General features: G+C 38.4%; 1 protein-coding gene and 1 long non-coding RNA gene across 10 annotated transcripts in view; one reads left to right on the top strand and one right to left on the bottom strand.

Moving 5' to 3' along the window:
- Positions 1-6,330, bottom strand: part of ESRP2 (epithelial splicing regulatory protein 2) — a 42,392-nt gene extending 36,062 nt beyond the window's left edge. For 5 of the 9 annotated variants that reach the window (XM_079316459.1, XM_079316455.1, XM_079316458.1 and 2 more), the window contains exons 1-3: positions 6,064-6,183; positions 5,632-5,784; positions 4,602-4,730 (exon numbers count right to left, since the gene is read on the bottom strand). In XM_079316459.1, coding sequence (XP_079172585.1) covers positions 4,602-4,730; positions 5,632-5,766 — 264 coding nt within the window. In that variant the 5' untranslated portion in view covers positions 5,767-5,784; positions 6,064-6,183. Of the gene's footprint in view, positions 1-4,601; positions 4,731-5,631; positions 5,785-6,063 lie in introns of all 9 variants that reach the window. The other 4 variants (XM_079316456.1, XM_079316460.1, XM_079316457.1 and 1 more) reach the window with 4 other exon arrangements.
- Positions 6,331-12,310: 5,980 nt separating this feature from the next.
- LOC306807222 lies at positions 12,311-21,194 on the top strand. The gene is made up of 3 exons (XR_013775667.1): positions 12,311-12,444; positions 13,480-13,593; positions 19,762-21,194. It is a non-coding gene; the product is annotated as an uncharacterized lncRNA (long non-coding RNA).
- Positions 21,195-26,460: the final 5,266 nt, after the last annotated feature.

Genomic DNA, 26,460 nt, shown 5'->3' with positions numbered 1-26,460 from the left:
CCACTCCAAAGCAGAACTGCCTTCAGCTCAGAGCAGTGCCCTGCTCCAGCTCACTTTGCAAAGTCTTCTGTACTGGCAGGATGCAGGTGAGGGAGGGTCATGGAGCAGCAGATGCCTAAGTGAGAGATGCCAGTGGAGTGTTCATACAACAGCAGCTTGAGCACCCAGTACAGGGGCAGAATCAGCTTAAGCTGGTATCACCATCAAACATGTTGGATCATGAAAACACAACCAAAGGGTGTAGGTTCACAGGACGTGAGTTTGGACAGCAAAGCAGTTTAAAGTTCCCACCCCACCTGCTCATTTCAGTGATGCTGTTTACAGCACAGCTTCACAAAGAGTTTTACTGACACAACAAAAAGATGGCAAAGCCTGGCATAGGGACAGGAGAGAAGATGGCTTCACTGCTGAAGCCAAATCTTGTGAAACAACACCCCAAGTATTTGTTGTGGAAAGAACAGCCTGTCTTGACACTTGCCAAAGGTTTGCCGAACACCTGCTCCAAACCATCAGAACTCAGACCAGCAAATATGCCAAACACTGTTAGAAGTTTTATTGAGGTGATGTAGTCACCAAATAATGTGAAGTTGCAAGACCAACCACAAGACTAAAAAAAAAAAAAAAAGCCACCCAGCATTTTCAGATTTTTTCTGCAGTTTGATCACCGAGAGGTGTATTAAAAATAAATTTAAAAAATCATTTATCCAAAATGAAGGTGTGACAGCTGGCAAGGGAGCCAAGAAAACTTTCTGCTAGCACATTGTGAAGAAGCTGCAGAACAAGTTTCTCCTAAAAAAAAAGGGTTGTAACCGGTTTATCAGGTTAGAGGAATTCACCAGTTCTTCCACCTCTCCCCCCATCCCATTTGTTTTCAAATGCTTGTTTCTTGCTGAATTTGCTGAAAATAAATTGCACCTGCAACCCAGCTGGATGCTCAATAGGCATCCAAACATGTTTCAGGGAAGTGGCAATTTGCTATCAGCTGATAAAGTGGCAACCACTCAGTATTTTCAAGCTGAGAATATTAAGAATATGAATCAAAATATTCACTGATGTATTTGATTCAATATATTCAATCAGTCAGACTAGGAGAATCTTTAAATTTTTTTTTACTATTTAAATGTCAATCCATAGGTTAAAATTGAATGCTTTCAGTAGGTTCAAAAGCAAAGCCAAGTCTCACATGAGAATGTCTCCCTTTTTATGTATATCATTCAAAGAAAGATGGTAATTACAGCTAAATACTGCAGACAGTTCTCCAAAATTATTAGCTCTTCTTAGACTCATCCTTTGTCAGGAAGACATGCAAATATCTCCTTGCAAAAGGAAAGTAACATGTCTTAAGGCAAGTCATGCTGATTCAGCCAGGTTTTCTGTATGGGAGGGATTAAGTAATCCACAACACTTTCAACTTCATATGGGATCTTTAGCTTAGAACCCCCGTGGCAACAATCAGAGAAGCACATGAGGTTGTCAGCTTTTTGATGACAGAGTAATGGGGCTGAGAGAAAGGCAAAGTTCATTTTGGTTTTGCTCTTTAAAAGCAAGGTTCCATTCCCGCAAGGTTTCAGAGAGCAACCTGAGAATAATTGCTCTCCCTTAAAAGCTTGCAAAGTGGGAAACTATAAAGCTACAGCAGTTAACTAGAAAAATATAAATAACATGCTAAATAAGCTAGTCCTGTGATTTGAGGATCTGAACAATGAAACCTGGCAAGAATGCCCCAGTCATGCAGGAAGAAAACTATTCCCCTTGGTAAGGAGTGTACCTGATGCATGTTTAGAGGCTTAGATCACAGGCTCAAGACACTTCCAAATACACACTTGAACAAGAGATCTCTCACTTGTTTTGTTAAATAAAAATCCTCACAGTTTTCTACTCAGTAGCATTCTGCAACATCTCAGCTCTGAGTTCACCATTACTGGTCTCACATCAGAGAAAGTTATTAATGTCATTTGGAGCTAAATGTATCAAACAAGGTGCCTCCAAAGGGCACACATTTTATGACTTCAGGTAACTATTTCCCTGTCATTTGTACATGCTCTGTTCCCACAAAGGAAAGCTATCACAGCATTGCACATCACCCATGAGAAAACACAGATGGATCCCATAACTGCAGTAGTGCCTGTAGAATCAAATGTTTGCTACCCTGGACAAGCATTGTGTTTAAAACATTGCAACAAAACAGAGCATGCACTCCAGCAAACAGCTTGGTTATTTGAGGGCACTCTGCTTCAGGGGCTTATCTTGTGAAATTACAACAACCAAAACTTACTGATAAGGAACACTATTTCAGAATATTTCTTGAGAAACTCAAATAGTAAGCTGTTCAAGATGTAACATTTTAAGAATATGAAGTAAAATTGAAATGATGCATAATGATGAAGTGCCTGGTTAAAAGCAGGGTAAAGACTTGAGCACTGATTACAGGCTTTTGGTAGACCCCATCATTGCTGGAAAGTGAACTACACAACAATAGAAGGAGACTTTCTGTGGTCAGAGAAATAACTCCAGACCTACAGAGGCTGATCTACTGTTTACCAGCTACAAATCACTGATTCAGAACCACAGAATGTTTGAAGTTGAAAGAAGCCTGTGAAGCATGGATAAAAGTTACAATGGATTTGTGCTCAGTGATTTTCACTTCCCTCTACGTGTAGAGACTGGGAACCCAAGGCAAAAAAATAGAAGCAGGCACCAAAACTTTCATTTACATGATTGAGACATGTGCTAAGGTGAGCAATTTTCAGCTGCATCATCAATTTTCTACCACAGTCCTGGCAGGGTGTGGAAAGCTAATTTCACATAGTCTATAACATTATCTCAAATCAAGGTACAAGTCTACTTCCCTTTCCTCCTCCTTTTCAAATAACCACTTCAACTACCTGTTGCTTTTGCCAATCAAAATGCTTAACTGAGAAAGAAAAAACCCTGTATATGTTGCCACCTGACTCATCCTTAAAATACATGATGCAATTAAAATATCACATGGACTTGTCTTCAAAATGCAGAAAAGTATCTACTATTAAGGAATACAGAGTTCTGCTTTTTGCCACCAAATGCAAGTGGGAAGTTGAATTAATTCTCTCCTAATTCCCACAGGAGTCAGGACACAGAAGGGAAGGGAAAAGAGTTTAGGTAAGGTGTGTTCCAGAAGACTTATGATGGAACTGACCACATCATAACTAGAATCCAACAATTAACAGCAAAATCATTATTTAGTTGCATAGATATGCAAACAAAAAGGAAAAAAATTGTTGTTTTTCAAGAGTCTCTACCCACCTACACACAAAGGTAGTATTTCCTTTTATTTGCTAAAGCAGACCCACCTACACTGCAATTTACAGCAATAAGATACAATCTCTCATAAAGTATTGAGTATAATTAAAGTGTGTCTGTTATAAAGGTAAACAGAGTGTACTAGGCTAAGCTGTTCCAGATGTCTTTAGTGCAAGATCTGGGACAAGATCAAACCTGCAGCTGCACATTTTCTCAGGGGTTATAATAGCGCTTTAAAAAAAAAAAAAAAAAAAAAAAAAAAAAAAAAGGAAAATCACCTCTCGGTCCAGCGAAACAAATGCAAGTAGAACAAATGCCACAGCAGTCAATGCTGGCAGATTTGAAGCTGCACAGAAGTTACGTGTTCAGACACTGCAGTGTGTAGTGCTAACCATGCAGTATCAAAGAGAGTTAGGACCAAGTCTGCCAAGTTATCTGTGTCACCAGAAGTTACAGCAACATGAACCTGTTCTACTGCCTAAGCAAGTTTCTTGCTGAAACACACCTACGAATGATTCAGACAAGGTGTGGAAAGCCAGGCTTATATGTTACACAAAAATGTACTATTGTATTTTTCCATTCAAGCACTTTTTGTGCTTAGAAACGACAGTCAAAGCAAGCAAACTTTTGGGAACTGCATTATGTACACACTATTTGCACAAAAGTTTTTTTAAGTAACTCAAATCCTCTTGAGCTGTAAGTACCATACAAATTTTAGATTTATTGTCTCAGTGTAAAAGTAAATGAGCCAAAGAACAAAACTACAGAAAACAGAAAAAAAAAAAAATCAATTTAAAATCCAGTCATTAACTCATCTGGAAAAGAGCAATACACAATAAGCATATGTGATTTTACATGAAAGGTTTTGAAAATTTCAGCTGATTTTGAAAATAACAAATAAGAAAAAGTTTTTAAATATAGATTAGAGCAGTAAACCTCTAGATTAGAACCTATCATGTGAAGTCTGAAAGTTTGATTAGCACTGCTTTATTAAGCAGTACTCTTACTGGCCTACTCTTTTAAGGCTTAAGAAAAGCTTGGAATAAAAGTAGACCCATCAAAACAACCAGAAGTCAGATCTACCAAGGACATACAGCATCAGCTTAAATACTCTGGTATCATCTATAACTCTTTCAGAATTATGGAGTTCCCATTTCAAATGGTTCAGGTCTGTTTTGGGTAATTTATAAACTAGCATGAAAATCTGCTATTGATTTCAAAATGAACAATAAAATTAAAGTCTATTTCCTCTTTCAAATCCGTTGAATCTCGTTCACAGGCTTCACCCTGAGGAGCCCCTGCTCCCACAAGCTGCACCTCACCTGTTGAAGAACCCGGTCCAGTGGTTCAGCTTTGCCCAGTCCCTCTGGTGTTAAGCCACTGACTTCGCGACACTGGTCACTTAAGTCCAAGTTGTCTGCTTTCACCAGGGATTTGTGTAGTGTCCCTACCTAAAAACATTTAAGAAATTATGGACAAAAGTGAGGAACAATGGAATTAGCTCTGTATAGCAATGTGTCGAGACTGCAGAAAAATCAGAAAGGTGCAGTATCACCTCCCGATAAATGCCAGGAGAAAACGCATTTGTCTATTTCACAAATCGAAACCTTTGGCCGCGGTTTCTCTCCCTCCCACCCCGGAGAGCCACGCTCTCTGCTTCGGAGCATCCGAGCCCATTTTCATAAGGCCTTTTGCAGTTAGCACCGACTTTTGCGGGAGTTGTTGAGTGCAAAGGGAAGATCACTTAATATTAAGGCAGTTTCATGAATACATTAATTAAATTGATAGTTTTGTTTGTTTTATCAAAGCCCTTCATCTCTAGGGGGTTATTTAAGATAGGGCTTTTGGGGAGGAAAAAGATTAGAGATGACTTTTAGGTCGGCCTAAAAAATTAAAAGAAGTCAATATTCTCTTAAAGGTTATCCAAACATTGGTTAAACAAACAAAAAGCAGGCCCAAAGGGTCCAACGGTGAGCATGAGCCGGCTCCCAGGGGAGCGAGCACGCTCGGAGCCACCCGGGGCAGCTTTTTGTTTTAAAGCTTCAAAAGTCCGTAGACATCCTCGAAGCCGCGCATGATTTAAGGCGGACGGGGCAGTGGGGTGTGGAAGCGGCCAAACTTTTTTTAAAAGTTACTTTTTCCCATAAAGACGGAACAAAAAAGGAGCTTCCCGAGGCAGCGGCCCGGGCAGGGAATGACCCCGGGCGCGGCCCGCGCCTCCCCTCGCTCGGTGCATTTGTGAAATGAACAAACGGCTCCGGGCGGGCGGCGAGCGGCCGGCACAGCCCGCTGCGCCCCGCTCCGCTCGCCCGCGCCGCCGACGCGCCCTCGCCCCGGATATCGAAGCCATACCTTCTTGCTGTGTAGATCCACAACTTGCCACACCAAGAGAATTAGTTCCCTCTCATCCGAACCCAGTTTAGCCCCATATGCACCAGCTGTTGCCCCAAACAACACCACCAAAGAGTCACTGTGCGAAGCCGTCATGACCACAGGGGGAAACAACTACAATCAAAAGCAGAGGTCAAAAAAAAAAAAAAAAAAAAAAAAAAAGAGAGAGAGAGAGGGGAAAAAAATGCAAAAGAAAGACACAGTAACAAACAAGAAAAAAAAAATAAAACCAAAAAAACCCACAAGGCTCACCCCCTACCTCCAAGTAATCAAAGAGAAAAAGAGCGAACGAGGAGTCACAATATAAAGAGAAGAGAAAGAGCTATTTAGGAGGTTGGGTGTTTGAGAGGGAAAAAAATAAAAAACATGGAGAAAGCAAGCTCCCATCTCTACCTGTTCCCGGTGATCTCCTTCCCGGGGCAGATTGGGAGGTGAAATTAGCAAGCTGTGGGTTTCTTTCCCTCTGACATCATGGCAGAAGCTCAGTCTGGACTTTTTTTTTCTCTCTCTTTTTTTTTCCTCCCTTCCCTCTTCCCCTTCCCCTTCCCTGAGTTACCTGCCCTTGGTGCAGCTCATGTGACTCTAGTCAATCTCCCAATGGGACAAGGCCATTGGGCCTCTGGAAAAGGTGTAGGAGGGACGGAGGGAGAATCAACGCCTGGCTGATCTGGTCTGATTGGTTTTTGAAGGCGAGCAGAGGCAAACTCCCTTTCTCTCTTTAATTCTGCCTGCAGGAAATGCCTGTACCTGCTTTCAGTTCGGCGGGGTCCCGCCCGCATGCGGGGCTCTGTGCGCCCGGACCCGCGCCCGTTTCGGGGGAATCTCAGCGATGTCCCAGCACAGTTGCTAAAACATAATTTATGATAATTTATGAATTCCACGAAAGAAAAGTCTTTACCTGCTTCTAAGTAATTGTCTTTTGTGCACGTTGCTGTGTGTGTTTCCAGCTACCGACGCCAATGTTAATGTGTAATGAAAGTGTAGTATTCCACCGGGAATTTTAAGGGATGTTACAGGCAGAGAGTACTTCGCAGTTTAGGCCCTATCCTTCATATAGTTTGTAAAGATGAATCTTAGTAAAACTTTTTTTTTTTTTTTTTTTTTTTTTTTTAATTATGTACCTAGGCACTTTTTGCAAAAACACAGTATAAAGACCTGCATTTTCCTGCTACAGCTGCTCAATAAGGAACTAGGCATTAACTGCAGCCCAAGAGGAGAAGCTTTTCTCATCTCTTCTCTCATCTCTTTTCTCATAAGCTCATCTCATAAAATGTAGATTCTCTTCACAGAAGGCCCATCCGGTTTCTACTTTTAGTCTATCTTAATTCTCATAATTGTACTGTTACTAATTTATCTGAACCATTCTAGCTAAATGAAATTAAAAAATAATATTCTAAAATGTCTTTTAAAAATCCTTAAATAAATGCTGGCCTTCCTGCCATGTCACACATTTCAAAGTTATCAGATTATGCAACTGGCTTTTCATTCATCTTCTATCCACAACCCTTCCATTCTCTGCCCTGAAATATACTTGCCATTTATTGATCTAAAAAATCTAGAGGAGTGACATGGTATGTCTCAACAGAACAGCAACAGGATCCAGTTCCTGAAAAACATATGGGACAAACCCTTGTACACTGAGCATAAAAAAAAGTTAATTTGTAACCAAGATCTTGCTGAAATGAAGAGTTATTGCTCACCTTTAGCTTTAATCCTGGCAGGCATATTTATAGAGGTATTCTTTGTAGGCTCCATACGAGGATAATATCCCATAAATGTAACTGGGTGGAGAAGAAAAGTTTTAAATATGGACATTCATGGTTATGGTAGCTCAGTACTGTGATTATTCTGCTTCTTTAAAATAGATCAGTTTTACAGTTAGAGCACTTGAGAACACTGAGGAGATTCATTAAAACCATTGTGCTTGCAATAGGTAAATGTCTAGTGGCATTTTCATTCTTACTGCGAAGGGAGGGGAAGGGAAGGGAAGGGAAGGGAAGGGAAGGGAAGGGAAGGGAAGGGAAGGGAAGGGAAGGGAAGGGAAGGGAAGGGAAGGGAAGGGAAGGGAAGGGAAGGGAAGGGAAGGGAAGGGAAGGGAAGGGAAGGGAAGGGAAGGGAAGGGAAGGGAAGGGAAGGGAAGGGAAGGGAAGGGAAAGGGAAGGGAAGGGAAGGGAAGGGAAGGGAAGGGAAGGGAAGGGAAGGGAAGGGAAGGTGAAAAGAAACTATCTCTTTTGCTACATTATTAAAAATTTCTATGAACTGAATATCCTGATGACTGAAGTCCTTTTCTTAAAGACTAGTAAAAGGATGAAACTTTGAGACATGAGATCTGGAGTAATATCCTGGCTGGATTTAGATCTGCAGAAATATCTCAGTAATCTTTCAGAGAACATGGATTCTTTTGTTCCAAACTATATGATATTGAGAAGTTATTTGTCCTCATGAATATTTTACTCATCAGTTAAAAGAAGGAAAATGATGATGATATCTAACCCTATAAAACGGTTCTAAATACCCTGAAAAATTGAATTAACTTTGAAATTTGGTCTAATTTCAAAACTGCAATCAGTGGCAGAGCAAGGACGTGCACCAAAAGATGTCCAGAGCTCTTTTAGCTATTTTTTTTCCCTGTGATTTTGAGAGACAGAGATATTAAATGGAATAAATATGGAACCTTGGTATTTCTCCTCACAATAGGGATAGTAGCAAATTGTCTGCATGCCTCAGCATCTCCAAACTGAAATGGCACTGGAAGCAAAAGATTTGTAAGTGATGTGTAAGCAAATCTGAGAAGACATTTAGATTTCATACCCATTCAGTCCTCGGCTCCTGGATTGGTTTATAATATAGTGTAGCAATATTTGCTGAAGGAGGAGCTTACTGTAACTCCTGAACATAAACCCATATGTAAAGAATTATCCTCTCTTTAACAACAAATGAGTGGGAAAGGCATGGGAACAAGTGCTCAGGAGTGTTCTTTGATTGCTGTCCAGATGTTTGGAGAGATTTGATTTTTTGGTCTGCCAGGTAGGTGTGCCATGATTACAATGCACTGTAGAAGCCTTGAAATAATTTCCATTGAGATATCCACAAAAGCTCAGCAATCTGCAGAAGAGCTTCAAAACTGTGGTTCTGATGGGTTGCAGGTACCAGCACCATCAAGCCACACTGGAAGCATTCACTTAGAATCCTGTATCAGCTGGAATTTATTTCTATTGACTTAAAGGTAAGTTAAAACATAAAATTGGTGACTAGACAAGATAAATAAAAATGGAATTACTTCTATTATTTTACATAGCTTCTCTTCTCTATGGGATAACAATCAATGCAGTGGTTAAATCCTACAAAGGTTTTGTACATGCTCAGTTCCCATTGGAGTATTGGTGTGTGCTGTTTAGCCAAGTTTCTCCAGATTACACTTACCAGGCTTTTGAAAAGCCAAGCATTTACTTTTCCACCAAACTTGTGGACAGATCAAATGTGCACGCATAGTAGTATCTTCCATAAATATTATTATAGATTTACATCAAAGTTAATAAAAAGTTTATAACAAATAAGCTGAATTTCCTTTTTTCCTTTTTTTTTTTTTTTTTGTTTGTTTGTTTGTTTGTTTTAAGATTGGAAGTAATGCTGTCTGTCAAATAATATAATGAACAGTTTTCTGGATTTACAATCACTGAAATGATTGCTGACAGGGACCTCTGCAAGCCCTCTTGTCCAATGCTGGCTTACTGCCAGCACTACATTGAACCAGCTAGTATTTTATCACAGTCCAGACATGACTTAGAAACCTCCATGGATGACCCACTCCAGTGCTGCACTGCATTGCTGATGAGAAACTTCCTCCTGGTTGCCAATCTGATCTCACTGCTAAATTTTTAAATAATTCACTGCAACTAGTTGAGACAGGATCTTTAAGCTGTGGTAAGTTAGACAAGCCATGTGATACAATTCCTGTTACCTAATGAGATGAATATGCAAGTGCTTCCTTACCCTTTCAATCTACCTTACCTGTGATTCAAAATTGACTTTGTGCAAAGCTTTATTGCCTTTACAACCAGCCTAAATAAATTTTCATTGCAATTGTTTATTTTTTCACTAGTCTCAGGTGTAGTATAATATGAGAAAGAAAATTCAAAGGAAAATATCCTTCTCGTGGCAGGTTTTTAAGCAAGACTGGTGTTCAGTCTTAGATCAAAACACTTCTATATACTAATCCATTTCCTCTTTGCTCATTGAAAAGATATAGCAGTTTACACATCTGTCAGTGTGGCAGAATATGCAATAGTAAAAAATAAGCTTTTTAATGATAAAGTTAATCTAGTGAGTTATTTGTTACATAAGATATAAAGGAAAAAAGTCCATTGCCAACATCCTTGCTACCATCACTATTAACCTAGTGAAAGGAGTAAAACCATAAATCGATAACAATATCCACTGCAAAAGCTGAAAGCTAAAATGGACTCTATTATTCACTAGTATTTACATGCAATTAAATAGAACAATCTTCTGAATTTATAAACAACAAAATTTAATATTACACATTTATGGTTCAACAGGATAAAGTTATATCCTCTTGGGAAAAGACCAAGAGTTTAACTCCTCATAATAGTAAATGAGAATGACCTAATATCTGCATAAAGCATTCAATTTGGGCCATTTGGTACTTTATATTTAACAGACCAACTCAGAGACTTCCAATTATAGCAGTAGCAAGACAGGAAATTCAGTAGTGCTTTACCCTTAGAGAAAATTTTTGTAACACCCCTTCAATGAATCAATGATATTCAGCCTGTCATATTCCCACACACATAACTGCATTCACACTGCACAGCTAGAAAGTTCTCAGAAGTTCACTGAACCACAAAATCACTGATGTTTCAGAGTGAGAAGTGTCCACAGCCATCTGGAATGTTGGATTCCAGTCATTCATTTCCAGTCACCTTTACATGTAAACACTAAATACAAGTAGACAGCATTAGAAATGTAAAGGCCATTATCTCCATCAGAAGATCTGCATGCTCCACACTGCTCTCACTTACTGACAGTTGAGAATCAGTGCTGCAATATAGAAGTGGAAAGAATGATCATCAAATACAAAGAATGGTATACTGGAACCCCAAGTTATTAGGTCAAAAACAACTGTAAAGTTTACACAATTAATGATGAATCTAGGCAGGTTGCATCTTCTCAAGCTTTACTGAAAATTGGCTGATACTCGTCTCTCTCACAAGACTATTTTGGCAGAAATTTCTAATCTCTGTCTGCTTATTCAGATTGCACCACAAGCTCTCAGCTGACATAAAAACCTTGATAAAAAAGGAAGGTGTGTTCCTATAATATTTTATTACCATTTCATTTTACTGCTCTGATATTTAACCTGTTTCTTCATTAGAATTTAATTAAACTTATTCCACATACAGATATGCTAATACACTTCTTTTTCTCACCACAGTATAAACAGAAGTAAATTATAAATGCAAAACCTAAGCAAAACTTAATCACCTGTTGAAGTACTTGAGTTTTAAAAACATTTCATCGAAATGTATAATTTGTATAATAAATTGATGAATGCAATTATGTGTATCCAAAGTAGACATGATAGGACCTATCATTCAATGATTTCCTGATCTTTCATCTTGGTTATGGTTATTTTGCTTCACTTCTACCAGGAATTGTTGCATACCTATGACAAGAGGATTTCAAACACACCCTGTGTCCTGTTCTATCCAACACAAAGAAGAAGCAGACCTCTGATTTTTTTTTTTTCTGTTTCTGTTTTCACTGTCCTGTCTTGAAAGTACAAGTTTTTCAAAAAGTCTTGTCTGACTCATGACTACCAGCCTCTAGCAGGACTAATGCCAATTTCTAGGAAGATTAGATGAGTTTATTTTCTACTCTACCATTTGCAGCTTGATAAGACAACTATAGCTTTTGCAAAATAATCTGATTTTTTTTTCTACAGCACCTCAAAATGTAATTGCTTTCATGGAAGACTGTAATTCACATTTAAATATATTATATAGTTACAGTCATGTCAGTAGAGTCATCAGATCCTCACTCAAATAAATTTCCTTGTTCTATTCAACAAATGCTCTTGTCACTTTAACCTCTGATCATGATTAAACAAGTACCTTTCTTCTTTGGCCTGATGCTGGATCTTACACACTGTGGAAGTAAGATAGAAGTTCTGTCCTTACAGATACATCCAGCTGATACAGGAGGGTGACATGGTTTCCTGAGAAGAAATGTTCTCAAAGAAACATGTTGCACAGTCAGTAAATGTATTCAGACAGAGAGAAGACAGGTATACCTAGATTTTTCCTTTTGGCATACAGTAGAAATTTTAAGTTTAAGGCGCCATATGATGCAATTCAGTGCATTTTATCACTTAACAGCAATAGAATTGCTTTATAAGCACAGATAATAATTAAGCACATGCAAGCAGCTGCAATTCCCTTCACAGCAAGCTGGAGTTGTGATAATATACCCTGACAGAGCTGTTTCATAACAGCCAGTCCCACCCCACCTCCTTTCCACAGCCCTCTGCTAAAGTGGCACACCCTTGTTTGACAGGAAATGTCACCTTGTGTTCAGCCATTCCTTGCTTTCCTCAAGTAATTATTTCTCTCATGGTGCGACACAGTTAACATACATTAAGATTTTGCCTTTTCTACACTGAAATACACGGTGGTGAGGAAAAGAAAAAGAGCCCTGGGGTAAATGAGGGGAAGTTACCTGGCACATTCTGGGAGTGGCTCTGCCGTGACTTGGGTGAGCGCACTAATAACGCTCTGGGTGAACTAGATGGCAAGGACATAATTAACTTTAAACTACTCCTTTACAGGCTCTAGTGCCCTTCTTTGTGTGAGGAGGGAGTCTGAGGAGTCCAATCTGCTCCTCTGTTCTCTAAAGTGGAGTCATTCGCTCATTCGGTTCAGTCACCCTGCCAAAAACAAGACAGTGACTCATGGGAATGGGCAAACAAAAGGGGCACTTCATTAATCCATGGCTTTAGGGCACATCGAGCTTTTCCAGGGCAGGTATCACTGAACACCTGCAGCCTCACTAAGGGCAGTCAGGCCAGCTGTCATTGTCACACGAGTCACGATGGGCAGCATTTTACACCTACTTTATATAGACACAAGATCAAAGATTGTGGGATCTTCCTGTGTCTTCAGAACTCTGGATTACATTCTATCTATGCAGGAAACCCTATCAGAGGATGCATAACACATCACGTTTTTGATAAATTAATGTGTAAATTTCTCCTTTTCTCACTACACGTCTTGCAAAACTGACTTGAAAAACATTTTATATTTTGCACTGTTATCAAAAGCACAAGATTTACCTGTCCAAACCTTGTGAATCTGTTTGGTTTAGGGAAACAAGGTGGAGCCCACCACCTTCAAAGATTGGCTGTTTCAATCAAAGATGTGAACATCTTGCATTCTCAACTTTTGATTTCCACAAAGCCTGTTTGTTTTACTTAGGGCTAGCAGTCCCTGTTGCCAAGGAATTGCTAGGGAGCTAAGCCACACCTTTATGAATATACTTAGCACTTCCTGCTCTGTGCAGCCTTAAAAGCAGTCTCCTCTACTCCAGAGAGATAATTGGAGGTTAAAAAAACATAAACATCTACATCTTAAGATCTTGCCTGGCTGGCAAAGCCACCTGACTTTGTGCTTTTGTTCAATAGTTCACACAAGGTCTTGGGGAAGTATTTACCATAAGATGTATTTTTCAGAAGAATTCAATGTTTGGGATGGTGATAATATGTTTCTCACCCTTTCATCTGTTTGAATCCAGAGCTTCCATTGGTGGGTGCTTTGTGACGACAAGAAAATGAATTGGTGGGTTCCTCTGAAATCCCTCTAGGCTGGTACACATGCTGTAGGCTGACTGGTAGCTCCAGCACACAGGGTAAGGGTTCATTATTTGTAATATATGTAAACAACCCTCTGTGTTCTGAGGCAGCACCGTGGTGTAATTGCTAGACTACCTGCATCCTCCTTTTTCTGCTTCATCTGTAATTTAAATTATTATACAGAAGGATTTGTCAGTCCTGTTGATGCTCAGTATTTACATGAACCTTAGGAAGTTGTGTTTGCTGTTTGTTTGGGGCTTTTAACATAGTTTACTTAAATAAACAACTTCTAAACACACACATTCAATACTATAAAACAAATTTAAGCACAGAACTCATTGCTGAAAATTAAGCTGTCTGAAAATGCCTAAAGCACAGGACACTCATATCAGAAACCTTCTTACTGATGAATCAGTCCCACAGTTTCATAGATTTCCCTCTTTATCCATCTGTCAGATGCAGAGTATAAAACTGTCTTTTGTTTTATTGTCACTGCATACTGCAAATGGGACTTCAGACTCCCACTTAACACTTCTTACAGTTTTCCTGATGTTACAAATGATAGCAGCTTCTAAGGCTTGGGTGGGTAGTAGGGATGATTAATAAAATATGGTTACTGGCACAGCAGTGAGGTGGAGTAGGTGTGAGTAATTGTATTCTGTGGGAACTTAATCAGAGTCCTCTGGTTCATGGGCATGAAAGTATTTTGTATTCTCAGCATTTCTAAGAAAGGACAGAAAATCAACAGGATCTTAGTGCAGGTTTCTTTTAGGATTTCTCTACAGAAAGATACAGACAACAGTGGAAAATTAAAAATTTGGAATAAAAGTTACTTTATTGCTTTTTTTTTTTTTTTTTTTTTTTTTGAGAATGAAATTTGCAGTGCACATTAGAATGGTGTAGACTCAAAGGCAGTGGGAAAGAATTCTCACTTGAAGACAAAACTTGTTGCACAGGCCCAAAAGCACCACAGGGAACAGACGATGCATTTGAGCATGCAGTTTCATTGTTTGAAAGGAACAGCAGTCTCCTTAACAGTCCAAATACATTATTAGGGGGCAGAGAAGAAGGTTGTGAGCATACACATAATGAAACTAAACTAGTGGGTGTAAAGTAACGGCCAATTTCATTTATTTGCACAGTTTATCTGTAGTAGCAACCAAAGCCCCAGCAGGCAAACAGCCTGGACAGCTGGTGTGGAGGAATGGATTCCACAGCTCTGCAAGGATTTCATGTGAAGCAATACCCTCTAACTGGGATTAGCTGCCTTACTCAAGACCAGGCTCAAAAGGATTTACAAAACTACTATATACTATATATATTCAGAGTCATACAGTAACACCTTCATTGTTCTGTGGACAATATGCTGCATCAGAAAGACTTGTTTTTTTCTCACATGTAGAAAAGAAAATGCCCCTTCCTTAGAAAAATCATAAAGGATAAGGGACTGGTAATATGGGGATTAAGCAGGCAGGATTACAGTCTCAGCTGAGTAAAAATGGTGTATGACAACTGACAAAAACTGTTAAGTCCCTTTCAAGAAAAGGGATTATTAAACCAAGAGTTCTGCAAGTCACGCCTACAGTTCCTGGTTCTTGGACAACAAATATTCATTGTCAAATAGTGCTATTTAATATAAAATGGGCTCTCTTCTATCTTCATGTGCCTTTCCACAACACAATCAAGGCCAGCCAAAAGCATTTGCCACATTTCAACAGGGAACTTGGTCTAGCATTGGTCATGATGGTTTGTAAAACAGTTTAGGAATACTGAGGGAAAGGATGGTCACTGGAATGCTCTTAAGCTCGTAAAACCACAGTTGCTACCTTTATTTTTAATATGGAAAAAGAAAATGTATGTTTCAAGATGTTGCAATGCATCAAGAAAAATTAGCATGGGCATGAAACACTGAGGAGTTTATTTGATCTACTCTCCTTGACTGAGACAGAAGACAGTAATTTCAAAAGCATTGTTTGTACATGAAGGAAAATCAGAGCTCGGATCTATTTGTTTCTTTAGCCCTTTAGAGAATAAAGACATAGACTGCTTGAACTGCTTCAATGGCTTCAACATCAAATTTCAGTGAATCAAAATATTAAAGTTCAGTTTCCTAATGTATTTCCTAAATAAAAATACATCTTTCAAACAAGACAACATTAACATTTGGATAGCAAGCTCATCAAAACTGATGGTGATCCCACATTACAGACAAATATGGATGTATATCTACGTGTACATATACATAGTTCCTTTGTAACATAGTCATTTTCATTCCTCACCTTTCTGTTCCCTCAGAGTTTTTAAGTTTGGGCCAAAGGCATATACTTCATCTGTTCTTGATTAGCATTTCTGACTTCTTTAATCTTCTTTTAGTTCATATTTTTCTATCTTTGTCTCAAGTATCTGAAAATACAGAACATGAGCTGAGTACATAGCAGCACAGAATAATCAAATGTCTGTAGAGATCACAGGTTTCCCACAATAGTATTACAAGTATAAATTGAATATATATTTCACACATCATTTCACACACCATAGTTATTACTGTCTCTCACTGCTCTGCAAGGAAGAAACACTTCAAAGAAAAACTGCCTTAGTAGTTTGAAATTTACATCTGCTATAAAGCTATTTATACTTAATTTCACGTTTGATTTCAGTGTGACTCTATCATTTTCCTACCAGCAGTAGATATGGCCTTTTTTAGGAATGACTGCATAGGAGAAACATGCTCCTTCCACATGAGTGATTCTTCTTGGTACCTTTCCTCCACCCCTCCCAGCAGTGCCTTCATGTTTAAGCAGCTTCACTCTGAAGTTACTATAGCTGTGCAACTCCTGCTCATTGTGTAGCCCTTAATAATTGCTTTCCATCTGGATAATGCTGTTGCCATATACTCTGCATAAGGCTACACCTTAAACACCTAATAAAATGGAGTTCATGTCAGAACAGCAAGGATAACTTCTGAACTGCTTGACTCAATGCAATTTTTTCATATGTTGGTTATGAATAACAAGTGTTGCAGGAGGAGTGCATAAGCTCTTCTCTTTTTCTCTTCATTACTCCTCCTTCTGTGTACACACACACCAAAATATGGCCACTGTTGTAGTCCATGTGCTTCAGTTTGATATCCTTGATATAAAAAGCAGCAGAAGAGTTTCTGAGGATTCAGGACTCTGGATATCTGCTTCCACTTGACAATAGTATGAAGTTATATTTTAGCCATAATTCAGGAGACATTTTCTCAACAAGGTTTTTGGAAGAGGATGAGGATATAATACCATTGATAAAGAGCACACAAACCAATTCTGTGTATTTCAATCCAACTCCAGCATCAGGCTTTAGCTGCAAGCTGGATCACAACTGAATTTCTTCTAGGGAATGCAAAAATTCCAAATGTGATGTAAACTGCATTCCTGCAGAAGATTTGGTATGTCTTAGTATTTGCACAGTTTCTCAAGAAGTTTCACTGGGACAGGACAGGTATCAGATGTGGAGGCAACATTCAGCACAGAGCTAACTTGTTGCATTCAAGTTCAACAATGCTTCCTGTTAATCAGACTCAACTGAAGTCAGCAAATAAAAGACTCTCCTGGGACTTGTAAAAATTAATTTACTAGTCATGAGCAGAACATGGGTGAATTCCTGTAGAAAGTTAAAGATTTATTGTCATTACTTCTTGTATCAATTAGCCATATTATACTTCCTGGACTCTGGATCCATTCTAAATAAAGAATGCATTGCTGGTGTCATATTCAATGTAACCTATTCCTTTGCAATATTTAGTTGCATTTTATTCCATCACAGAAAGGTATGCAGTGATTGCAGGTTTTAAGGACTTTGGTTGTATTTTTCTTCATTTTCATTTTGAGCTTTCCAAAATTGTGTCCTTTGCCCACTGCTAAAGGGCAGAATTATGTTAATGGAATATAATTCTCATTTAGTCTCTAGAAGGCCACACACTGCTCAGGTCTGCAGGCAAATGTGCTCTAGAGAGCTGCATTTCTGTTCAGCCATGTAACTATGAACCTCTTGCATGAGATGCTCTAGAAGATGGGAGTGAGGCAGTGTCCCACAGCAGTGCCCTGCAGTTCCTGCCTTACCTTCAAATCAATGGTGTTAGCAACTGAATCAACATCTCATACTGAATTTTCTCCTCTGTACTCATTCAAAAAACAATCTTAATTTGTTTGCTGTTCAAGAAATAGTAGAGGTAACCTTAAGCTGTACCTCAACTATTTTTATGGTTGGATCACTGAGCTCATCTAACACCATTCAGACTTGCAAAGTCAATCTTATATGATGAACTTCATGTGAAGAGATTCTAGCTTTTGCATGTTTTACAAAGTATTATAAAAGAAATATCTGCTCAGAATTGCACAATATCTTTTGCTTCTTCTTTCTCTTTGCTTCCTGCAAATTAATTCTCATAATTCTCCTTAATGTCCTGGGAAAATGACAGTCAAATTTTAGCCAATGATTAGACTTTCCCTCCAGATTTGTGTGTTCTCTGGGCCAATTTGTATTTTTTACCCTGGAGAGGAATATCAAAACAAGTAGATGTATCTGAAACTTACAGTAGGCATGTTCAAACAGTAATACGTCTCACACTTCTTTTGCACTACAAAGAAAACCACAGGATAATAAACTCATCCAATTTTAAGTATAAAATATGTATGTTTATATACATATAATAATGACATGTGGGAATCTAATACAAGACTTTCATAATATAGAGGTGATAGACAAAAGCCTCAAAGAGCCCTTGGATATTCTTCCCCTTTCCCTTTCCCTTTTTAAATAAGCATTTTTCTTTATAGCCCACCCAGAACTAGGTCTCCATTGAAAATGTTCTTGGACAGTGATTACACAATAAATCCAAGGCAAGAGGACAAACATATTCCTGCACCACTGTACAGTTTGTCTCAATGAGGCAGGTGGAACAAAATAATATTTTAATTTGTTAGAAAAGAAAAATACCTGAATATTATACATGAACTACAGCTCAAAACCATAAAAATAGAGCAAAAATTTACAGTCCACAAGAACTTTCAGCAGTAGCAGTATCTGTTAGTAAAAACACATCCTGTATATTAAATGATAAATACCAAATTATTTGTTGAGTGTAGCTTACATCATTACTTTTAACCTTCACAGCTGAGTAATAGAGCATCCTCTTCTTGAATATTTTCTATTATGTAGATCATGTAGTCAAGCTATATCCAGAAGGAAAACACAATTCAGCTCTCATGTGGCCTAAAGCTAGAATTTTTTCATATATTGTGTGAGTTGTAACTGGCTAACACAGAAGTATGTTTGAATAGCTGGCCTGGCAAAGGTCTATTCAGCCTCAGAGTAAAGAAAACGTTTCCACACCCGGGATAGATCAATAGGTCTGTGTGACAACATATTCAAGAGTCCCAGCAGCATTGCTGAGAGAATGCTGGACTAGCATTTATGAAACTTCTGAATTCCTCCTGGACTGATGCACTGCTCTGCCATTTTTCACTTTCCTCTAAGAAGTGGGCATGATGACTGCAAAACTGAGGATGTTTAAGTCTCTTTGTGTTTTGTTTCATTGCATCCTTGAACCAAGGAAAATTTCAAAAACTTTAATATTGAGATATTAAAATACAACAGGCTCACATGACCACCTGCAAATTTGAGTTGAATTCTGAACTTAAACTCTGCTCAGAAAAATCTGAAATTTGACCTTTTCAGGTAAAGCTTCTGAACATAACTTTTGAAGTTAAATACTACAGCTAAGCTGGTTTAACAGCTTGGCATTGCAGAAGTGGGAAGCCCTTGTTGCTTCCCCACACTTCTTTTTCCCAGCTTTAGGTATCCCATCTCTTTGTACCTGATGTAGTTGTGGTCATACTCTGGCTGAACCAAAACCACTTGTTAATCCACCAGTAAAACCCCTTTTGATCACCAACCAGACTGACTTAATTTTGTTACTGCCAGAACCTACTAACCTGAGGGGCCACAGTCAGGAGGGAGAAAAAAGACTCTTCTTTTAGCAAACCATAAAACTGGCCAAAGCCATAATGCAGCTCTCCTTTCATTGCTTACACAATGTAAAAAGATGATTTGATGTTTTTAACTGGGGTTTTAGAACTTGTTTTGGCAAGTCAATTTTCCGGGGAATTTTTAGAAGCCTTGACTCCCTAACTATTCTTCAGCTAAACTAAGTCACAGTTTCACAGCTTTTTTCTTCTTGACAGGTGGTTGGGGCCAGAAATGCCATTTTAACTATAAACTGCTTTCATAAGTACTGCTGTGAAGAGGAATCACCATGATATCCTGCCCTTACAGGGTCCTTCAAACAAATACTTTAGTGTGACAGTAATGTAATCACAGACTTCCTTAAGGGAATTCCTTGGCTTAAGTACTGTGGCATACATTTTAGTCATTTTAGTAGAGACCATATTGATCTAAAGACAGAACAGTGATGTACTTCAGATGCAGGTACAGAAGGACACAAAACAATAAAGTGACACTAAGCAGCCAAATTCTTAATGGGTCAGGCACTCATGGCTGCTTAGCAGTATTTTGAAATACCCACAGCAACTACTTCAGCCTCTGGGTCGTTAGAATATTACATTTTCAAATATTTCAAGAATGACAGCTAGAGCACGGAAGAAGGAAAAAGCTGAGGCAAGAGTAGTACATCACTGTCCTTAAACTTTTTATACCACCAATGCCTGAGACAGAAATTGATCTTGAACAAGAATGTCAGTCATTGTTTCCCAGAATATCACAAAAACCTGACGTTGTGAAGGGCAGATCTTTTCAGATGCACAACCATATGTATTATGAATGTTACTTTCAGTTAGTTCTGCATATACATCTATAGTAGTATGCACAGACACACCCTTTAAAACTGTTCCTTTTATTAGGTATAACTTTAGTCACCTACGAAGTGGTTCAGGTTTTCAAGAAAAGACCCCAGTCTGATGGCTGGAATAGTCATTTTATAAACACCCTGTCCCCGTTTGTTAAACAGCTTTGCTCATGAATAAATACCATGCAGCATTTTTCCTCTCCATCCCCACTTTTAAGAACAAAAGCAGCCTCAGGCCATCGAGTCTTCCCCATCATCTCTTAATCGCTGAGAAACAGCTTCTTTCTCAATTGTTGTTGCTTAACTAATGCAACATTTAACACCCCAGATGAATCAGCACTGAGCTACGAGTAACCTTCTGGCTACCGATCCTTCAGCTCCACAATGCTAAATTTACTGATGAAAGTGCCCGGACTAAGTTCGGGCTAAGAGTTCAATTTTGGGAAGTCATTCTAGAGCCGACATTTGCATATTTTCTCACCTCTTCTTCCTTTGAATCTGTCTCTAGAATTCATACATACAATTCATTTCTGTGACGTGGTGTTCTCCGATTATCAGAACTCATGTCATCTGTTGTAGTTTTTGTTCTTATCTGGGCAGATCCTAGATGATGTTCGAACTTCAGTGGTTCAGGGCTTAGTACAATACTTATAGAAATTCCCTGTATGGCCTTACCAAAGATCGCAATGAAGCATTGTGTTGGTCGAGCTATCGAAAAAACAGCAATTCCAGCCAGCAGAAAGTTTCTCTTTTTCATCAGAACTAAACAAGAAATTCAAGTGGATGATGGAAACAAGAGAACAGGTTTGTTAGAAAATCTTTCCTCAACAACATGAATATGATACATATATATACACACACACCTTTTTTTTTTTTCCCCAGAAGTTATTAGTTAGGATCGACAAGAATTAAATCCCTTGATATTTTTGCTGGAGTTCTAACTTGTCCCTTGTGTGTAGGTTTTCATTTTTCCACCCCCCAGTTTCATCAAACAGAATGGCCTCTGTGTAATAGAAATAGCATCAGTTAACAAGATCATTTCTTCAAGCATTAACAATTTCAAACAGCAAATAAAATGACCCAGAAATCAGAAAACGATTGTGTTTTTTTTTTTTTTAATTTGTGTCTCCCCACTATCCCATCCAGGAAGAACATGCCATATTTTTAGGCAAGTGCTCTGTGAATGTTTTCCTGCAGTGGTACACATGATCTCATGCAGCCTCAAGAGGCGAAGGTGGGGCTGCGTTTATTGAGCAGCCTCTAGTGGTTCCCCAAGGAGCACCCAGGGCTGTAACTGCGTGGGCTGCAAAGGCAGCAGGAACCTGCTCACACCTCGCACTCAGAGAAATGCTCTGAAATTGTCATCCTGCCTAGAACACTGAGAAAACTGTTTGGCCTTTCTTTAGCCATCTCCAGTTTAACAGAGAAATTCTTCTAGCAATGAAAAATCTTTATTAGAAACCAATAATTGGAATAAAACTACCTATTACTGAGAGATTGCTGCTTAGGCTGATAAAATCTTCATTTCTAAAAGAAGTGGTCCTTGTGCAGCGGCAGTGTGAGCCAGCCTCCAGCTGCAGGTTTGGTTCAGTGAGAGGTTGGGATGGATGGGGAGAGGAGGGCAGGGCATGGGAGGGATGGAGCTACCAGAGTTCATCCTGCTCAAATTAAAGTTCTGTGGAACTGCCTGGACCCAGCACAGCCCAGGCTACCTGAAAGTCCTAGACCTGACCCCAGGGAAATAATCATCTCAATTAGTGTCTTACAGAAAACAGTGTCAAAAACTTTATATAGCACTCTTAATATAATATAAAAATGTCTGGCATATGAAAGACTGAATATATAAACCGTGAAAAAATTAAGTGTAAAATTAATTACAAAGGATTTAAAATAGTTTCCATTGTTTATAATTATACAAGTAATTATAAAGGCTTTATAATTGTTGCCACTGTTTATGTGTAAATACACAAGCTTGGTGCTCTAATATTCCATTAGCTTGAAAATTTAATGTAAAGGACTTCAAGCTTACACAGACATTTTGGGCTCTGAAATTTACAATCCCATATCTAACTTTTTTTGTGATGATAGACTGATATTAATTAATTTTTTTCAACTTTTAGTACCAGCTTTTTTCCATTAAATATCAAGAAAAGAAAATTCAGCAGCATATGTGTTTGTTCATATGTAAAAACTAGTGATCATCACAGCAAAATAATAAAAGCTATATTTGAAGTGTCTACTTAATAATTCCTCTGACAACCTAGAACTTTAAACTACAAAAAGCTCCAACCTTTTTTTTCAGCCTCATTAGGATTCTGTGAAAAGATTTTTCAGCTGATTCTCTGCATTTGCATCCTAAAACTACTGTTGAAGCTCTTCCCACCAGTAATTAATTACTCAGGGAACGGGCATGTTTTCACTACAACAGAGATCCACCAACCCTGCCCCGAGGGGAGCACAGCTGCCCCACCTGTCAGCATGCAAATATGCTTGGTATGCCCAGTCACATTCAGGCAAAGCCTGTGAGCCCACGAACAGAAAGATTAAGGTTTCCTATTACACTGAGGCACGTTTCCAGCAGATCAAAACAATGGACTAAAGGGATACTCTGAAATTGGGAAGCCAAAAGTGCAAGATTTTGCACTTCTACTAAAGATAATTTGAACACGGGTTTATGAAACACAGTGCAGCCTGGGGTTTGATTTATATTTTTTTCCCCAAATGCAAAATTGCTTTTGGGTGAAAAATGCATCACGACTTTAGATCATTGAATCATGTCCTGAAATAATATCTCATAAATCCAGGCTCACACACAGAAGTCTTTTTTTTTACAAAGTTAAAGAATATTTCTGTAGTCTTTGCTTTGTTCTTATTCCTTGGTATTCCAGGCTAGTCCAGGATATTCTCACAATGTAGGAAGTGTTAGGAAAGTTTGTCATCTGAGATCTGAGAAACAAAATGATGAAATATCTGGACTCTCAAGAAATTATGTGATGCAAATGGGATCATGGAACACAAAACTCTTCCACAGTCTTCTCCACAGAGTGGTGGTGTCAAGGTTTTGCATCCTTTTAATTTTGCCAACATAAGAGTTCACTCTCTAGATCTTTGTGGTTTGGAACAAAAAAAAAAACCCAAACAAATGTGCTTGTGTCCTTTTTTTATTTGGCAATGTTAAAATTCCCTTCTATTTTTTTCCTCTCATTTGCTATTTATTCCCAGTCAAACTGCATGTCATCTCCATTCTTCTTCCTTTCTTCTCAGTAGAGATGAGGGAGTGAGTGACATGTCCTATGCTGTGACTGCAAGCACTTGTGTTGTTCTTAGGATAATACAGGAATCTGCCTCCCAGCCACCAAAGCTTGCTCAAGGCACATATGGAGCCTTCACTATCAAAATGTAACTTATTGTGCATATTTTTTATCCTACCCTGAAAACCTACATAAGAAACTGATTTTAAGTGGGTAAAATTACATTCTTAAAGGCTGAATCTGTCTACAGAGGAAATAAAGCCCAGGCTGTATTTTATTTCCACATCCTTTAAGCATCATTTCTGCTGATGCTGAAAATCAAGGGCCCAGTTCAGACAGATGGGTTTTTATCAAGAAAACTAAAGTGGGAGCAATATTTATAAAAACCTTTTAGTCACACACTGGATTGTAATCAACTTCATAGTTTAAAACGAACTAATTCCAGTTAGAGAAACTTTGTCTAGCAATGATTTATTTTTACACTTCCTGCCCTTCAGATTGGTGGACTGGTGTCATGCAATGACAATGAAGCACTTGCTTAAACTTCTGAATGGAATAGATACCATTTTGGAGGCCAGTGAAAAGAAATAACCAGTAGAACTACACCTGAAAATTGTCTCTTTGCAAATATACCAAGAAAAATACCAAGAAGATATCTGTGAGAAAATCAGGCAAGTAGTTCTGCTTCTTTTTTCTGTAGTTACCTGATTGATCATCTTGATGTCAATTTATCAGTTACATTTATAACTGAATACTCCTGAAATGTATGCTGCTCTCTAGTGGCTTCCATAGAAACAATAAAGCACAATTCTACACTCAAAAACTGTACAAAGCAAAAATCTACATTTCAAACACTTGAAGAAAGGGATTGTCTTGCTACTGAGTGTTTTCTGTAGCAAAGTCTGCTTAAGGAGTTCCTTCTCTCCATTTTGATACAATGGTTCACACAACTGCTTGTAAGGCTGCATAGTGAAACACTCCAAATGTTAAAAATCACCCTTTTTCTTAAGATATTAAAGGTTAAGTTAATACAAAGAAAATGAGTTATTTTAAAAACAGATAATTTCCCTGATCTGATGAACAGAGAGATGTACTATCATCAAGGACCTAGCAAGAGGATAGAGGTACAAAGTGAGCAAACTTAGCAAAATGTCTTTGTCACTGAGGGAAAAACCTGAACCCACATCCAAATTCCTGATTCTTAAAGGTTTCTGTGAAGTGGCTGTGCACAATCAGCTCCTGCTTTGGCAGTGACCATAACACTACCAAGACAAATCAGAATGGTACAAAACAATTTATACACACACAATTAAAATAAAATCTTTCAGAATTGCTGTTAAAATCAGAGGTTCTGTTAACATCTTTCATTTTTGCCCCCATCTCATCTTTACATTTACAGGCCTCAATGAGGTTGGTCCTCCACAGTCATTTTCACCTGTCAAGCAATACTCCAGCTAGGTGCCAGTTTTTGCTGAATGTTTATTTATGCCCAAACCTGTCTTTCACAATATCCCTTAAATCTAGAAAACACTGCTCAAATTAATTAGTATTCAGCTTACCAACCTCAAGACATGTTTATACTCTGATGTTTACAGTAAACTGCCAGTTACAGTGGAGAGGAAGGTTGCATGCAAGGAATTTTGATACCATAAACACTGTTTACTTCCAGCTTCAGGAAGTCTACTAAGTATGCAAATAACTGGACTTGTTTCTCTGTATTACTTATTATTTCTTCCATTAAATTAGCTGCTACAGCTATTGCAATATGGCTGAAATAAATCTCAATGCATTGTTTGAAGATAATGGGACACAGCTATTGCTGTGTCTCTTCTGTTTAATACTGTGGTTGTATTAAGTAATTTCCATGAGCAAAGGAGCAATTACCAGGAGCAAAGCTGCCCAATCAACATTTATACTCAGGTAGCACTGTGCTCAATTCTCCTTTTAAAATTTTTCAGACCCAAACTGATTTTAACTGTATTTAGAAACATAGATGTTTTTTCCTTAAAGCTGTTAGGAGGATATAATAAAACTTACATTTATCTGCCTTACTTTGGCAAAGGACTTGAAGGACTAAAGCTTTCTCTTTTACTTCACTCCTCACTCCATATCCCAAGGGAAAAACTCAGTCATCTGTAAAACAGGAAAGGAAATGTAATAGACTGAGCTCCATCAGATCAAATAAGCTTCACCACAATAAACTGATTGGATTCTATATAATATTATGCAAGAAAGAAAATCATGGATCCCTGAAGTTTATAAGCAGAAACTCAATTTATCCCTGATTTCTAATGTATTTTCTGTGCATAGACATACACACACAGAGAGAGGAAAAGGGCTGTTCCTAGCAGGAGAAAATCTTTGACATTTCTGGTCTACTCAACAAGGGTTAAGAGATAGTTTGCAAATAGCAAACTTCATTATTGCAGTAGTAGCTCTCACAACGTTAAAGGACAATTCACTGAGAGTCACAAAATAAATTCATGATGTGTTTAGAAAGACTATTCTATTCGTGCATGATGTCATGGATTTATGAAGATGAGTTGAGAAAATAGACATACAAAATAGTGAACAGAATAATCAAATCTCTCATGGTGTAATCTCTGTTGTCAAATGCCACATGAGGCTGTTTTCATTTCCCATTTCAAATTATGACAGAAAGAAAATTCATGGGATAGTTTTGCAAGATATAGGGTTAGCAGGACTTGTGTTAATCCCTCAATGCTACAGTACCTCAAACCCATTTTTCTTCCAATATTTGTCAATTTCTTTCCTTATGCACCAATATGAACAAAAGTGCTGTAAAACCTCTCAGAGAAGGGACTTGA

This window comes from Erithacus rubecula, assembly GCF_903797595.1.
Source record: "Erithacus rubecula genome assembly, chromosome: 12".
Classification (NCBI taxonomy): Eukaryota; Metazoa; Chordata; class Aves; order Passeriformes; family Muscicapidae; genus Erithacus; species Erithacus rubecula.
Note: the sequence above shows the minus strand (reverse complement) of the source record. Positions and strands in the feature narration are given on the sequence as shown.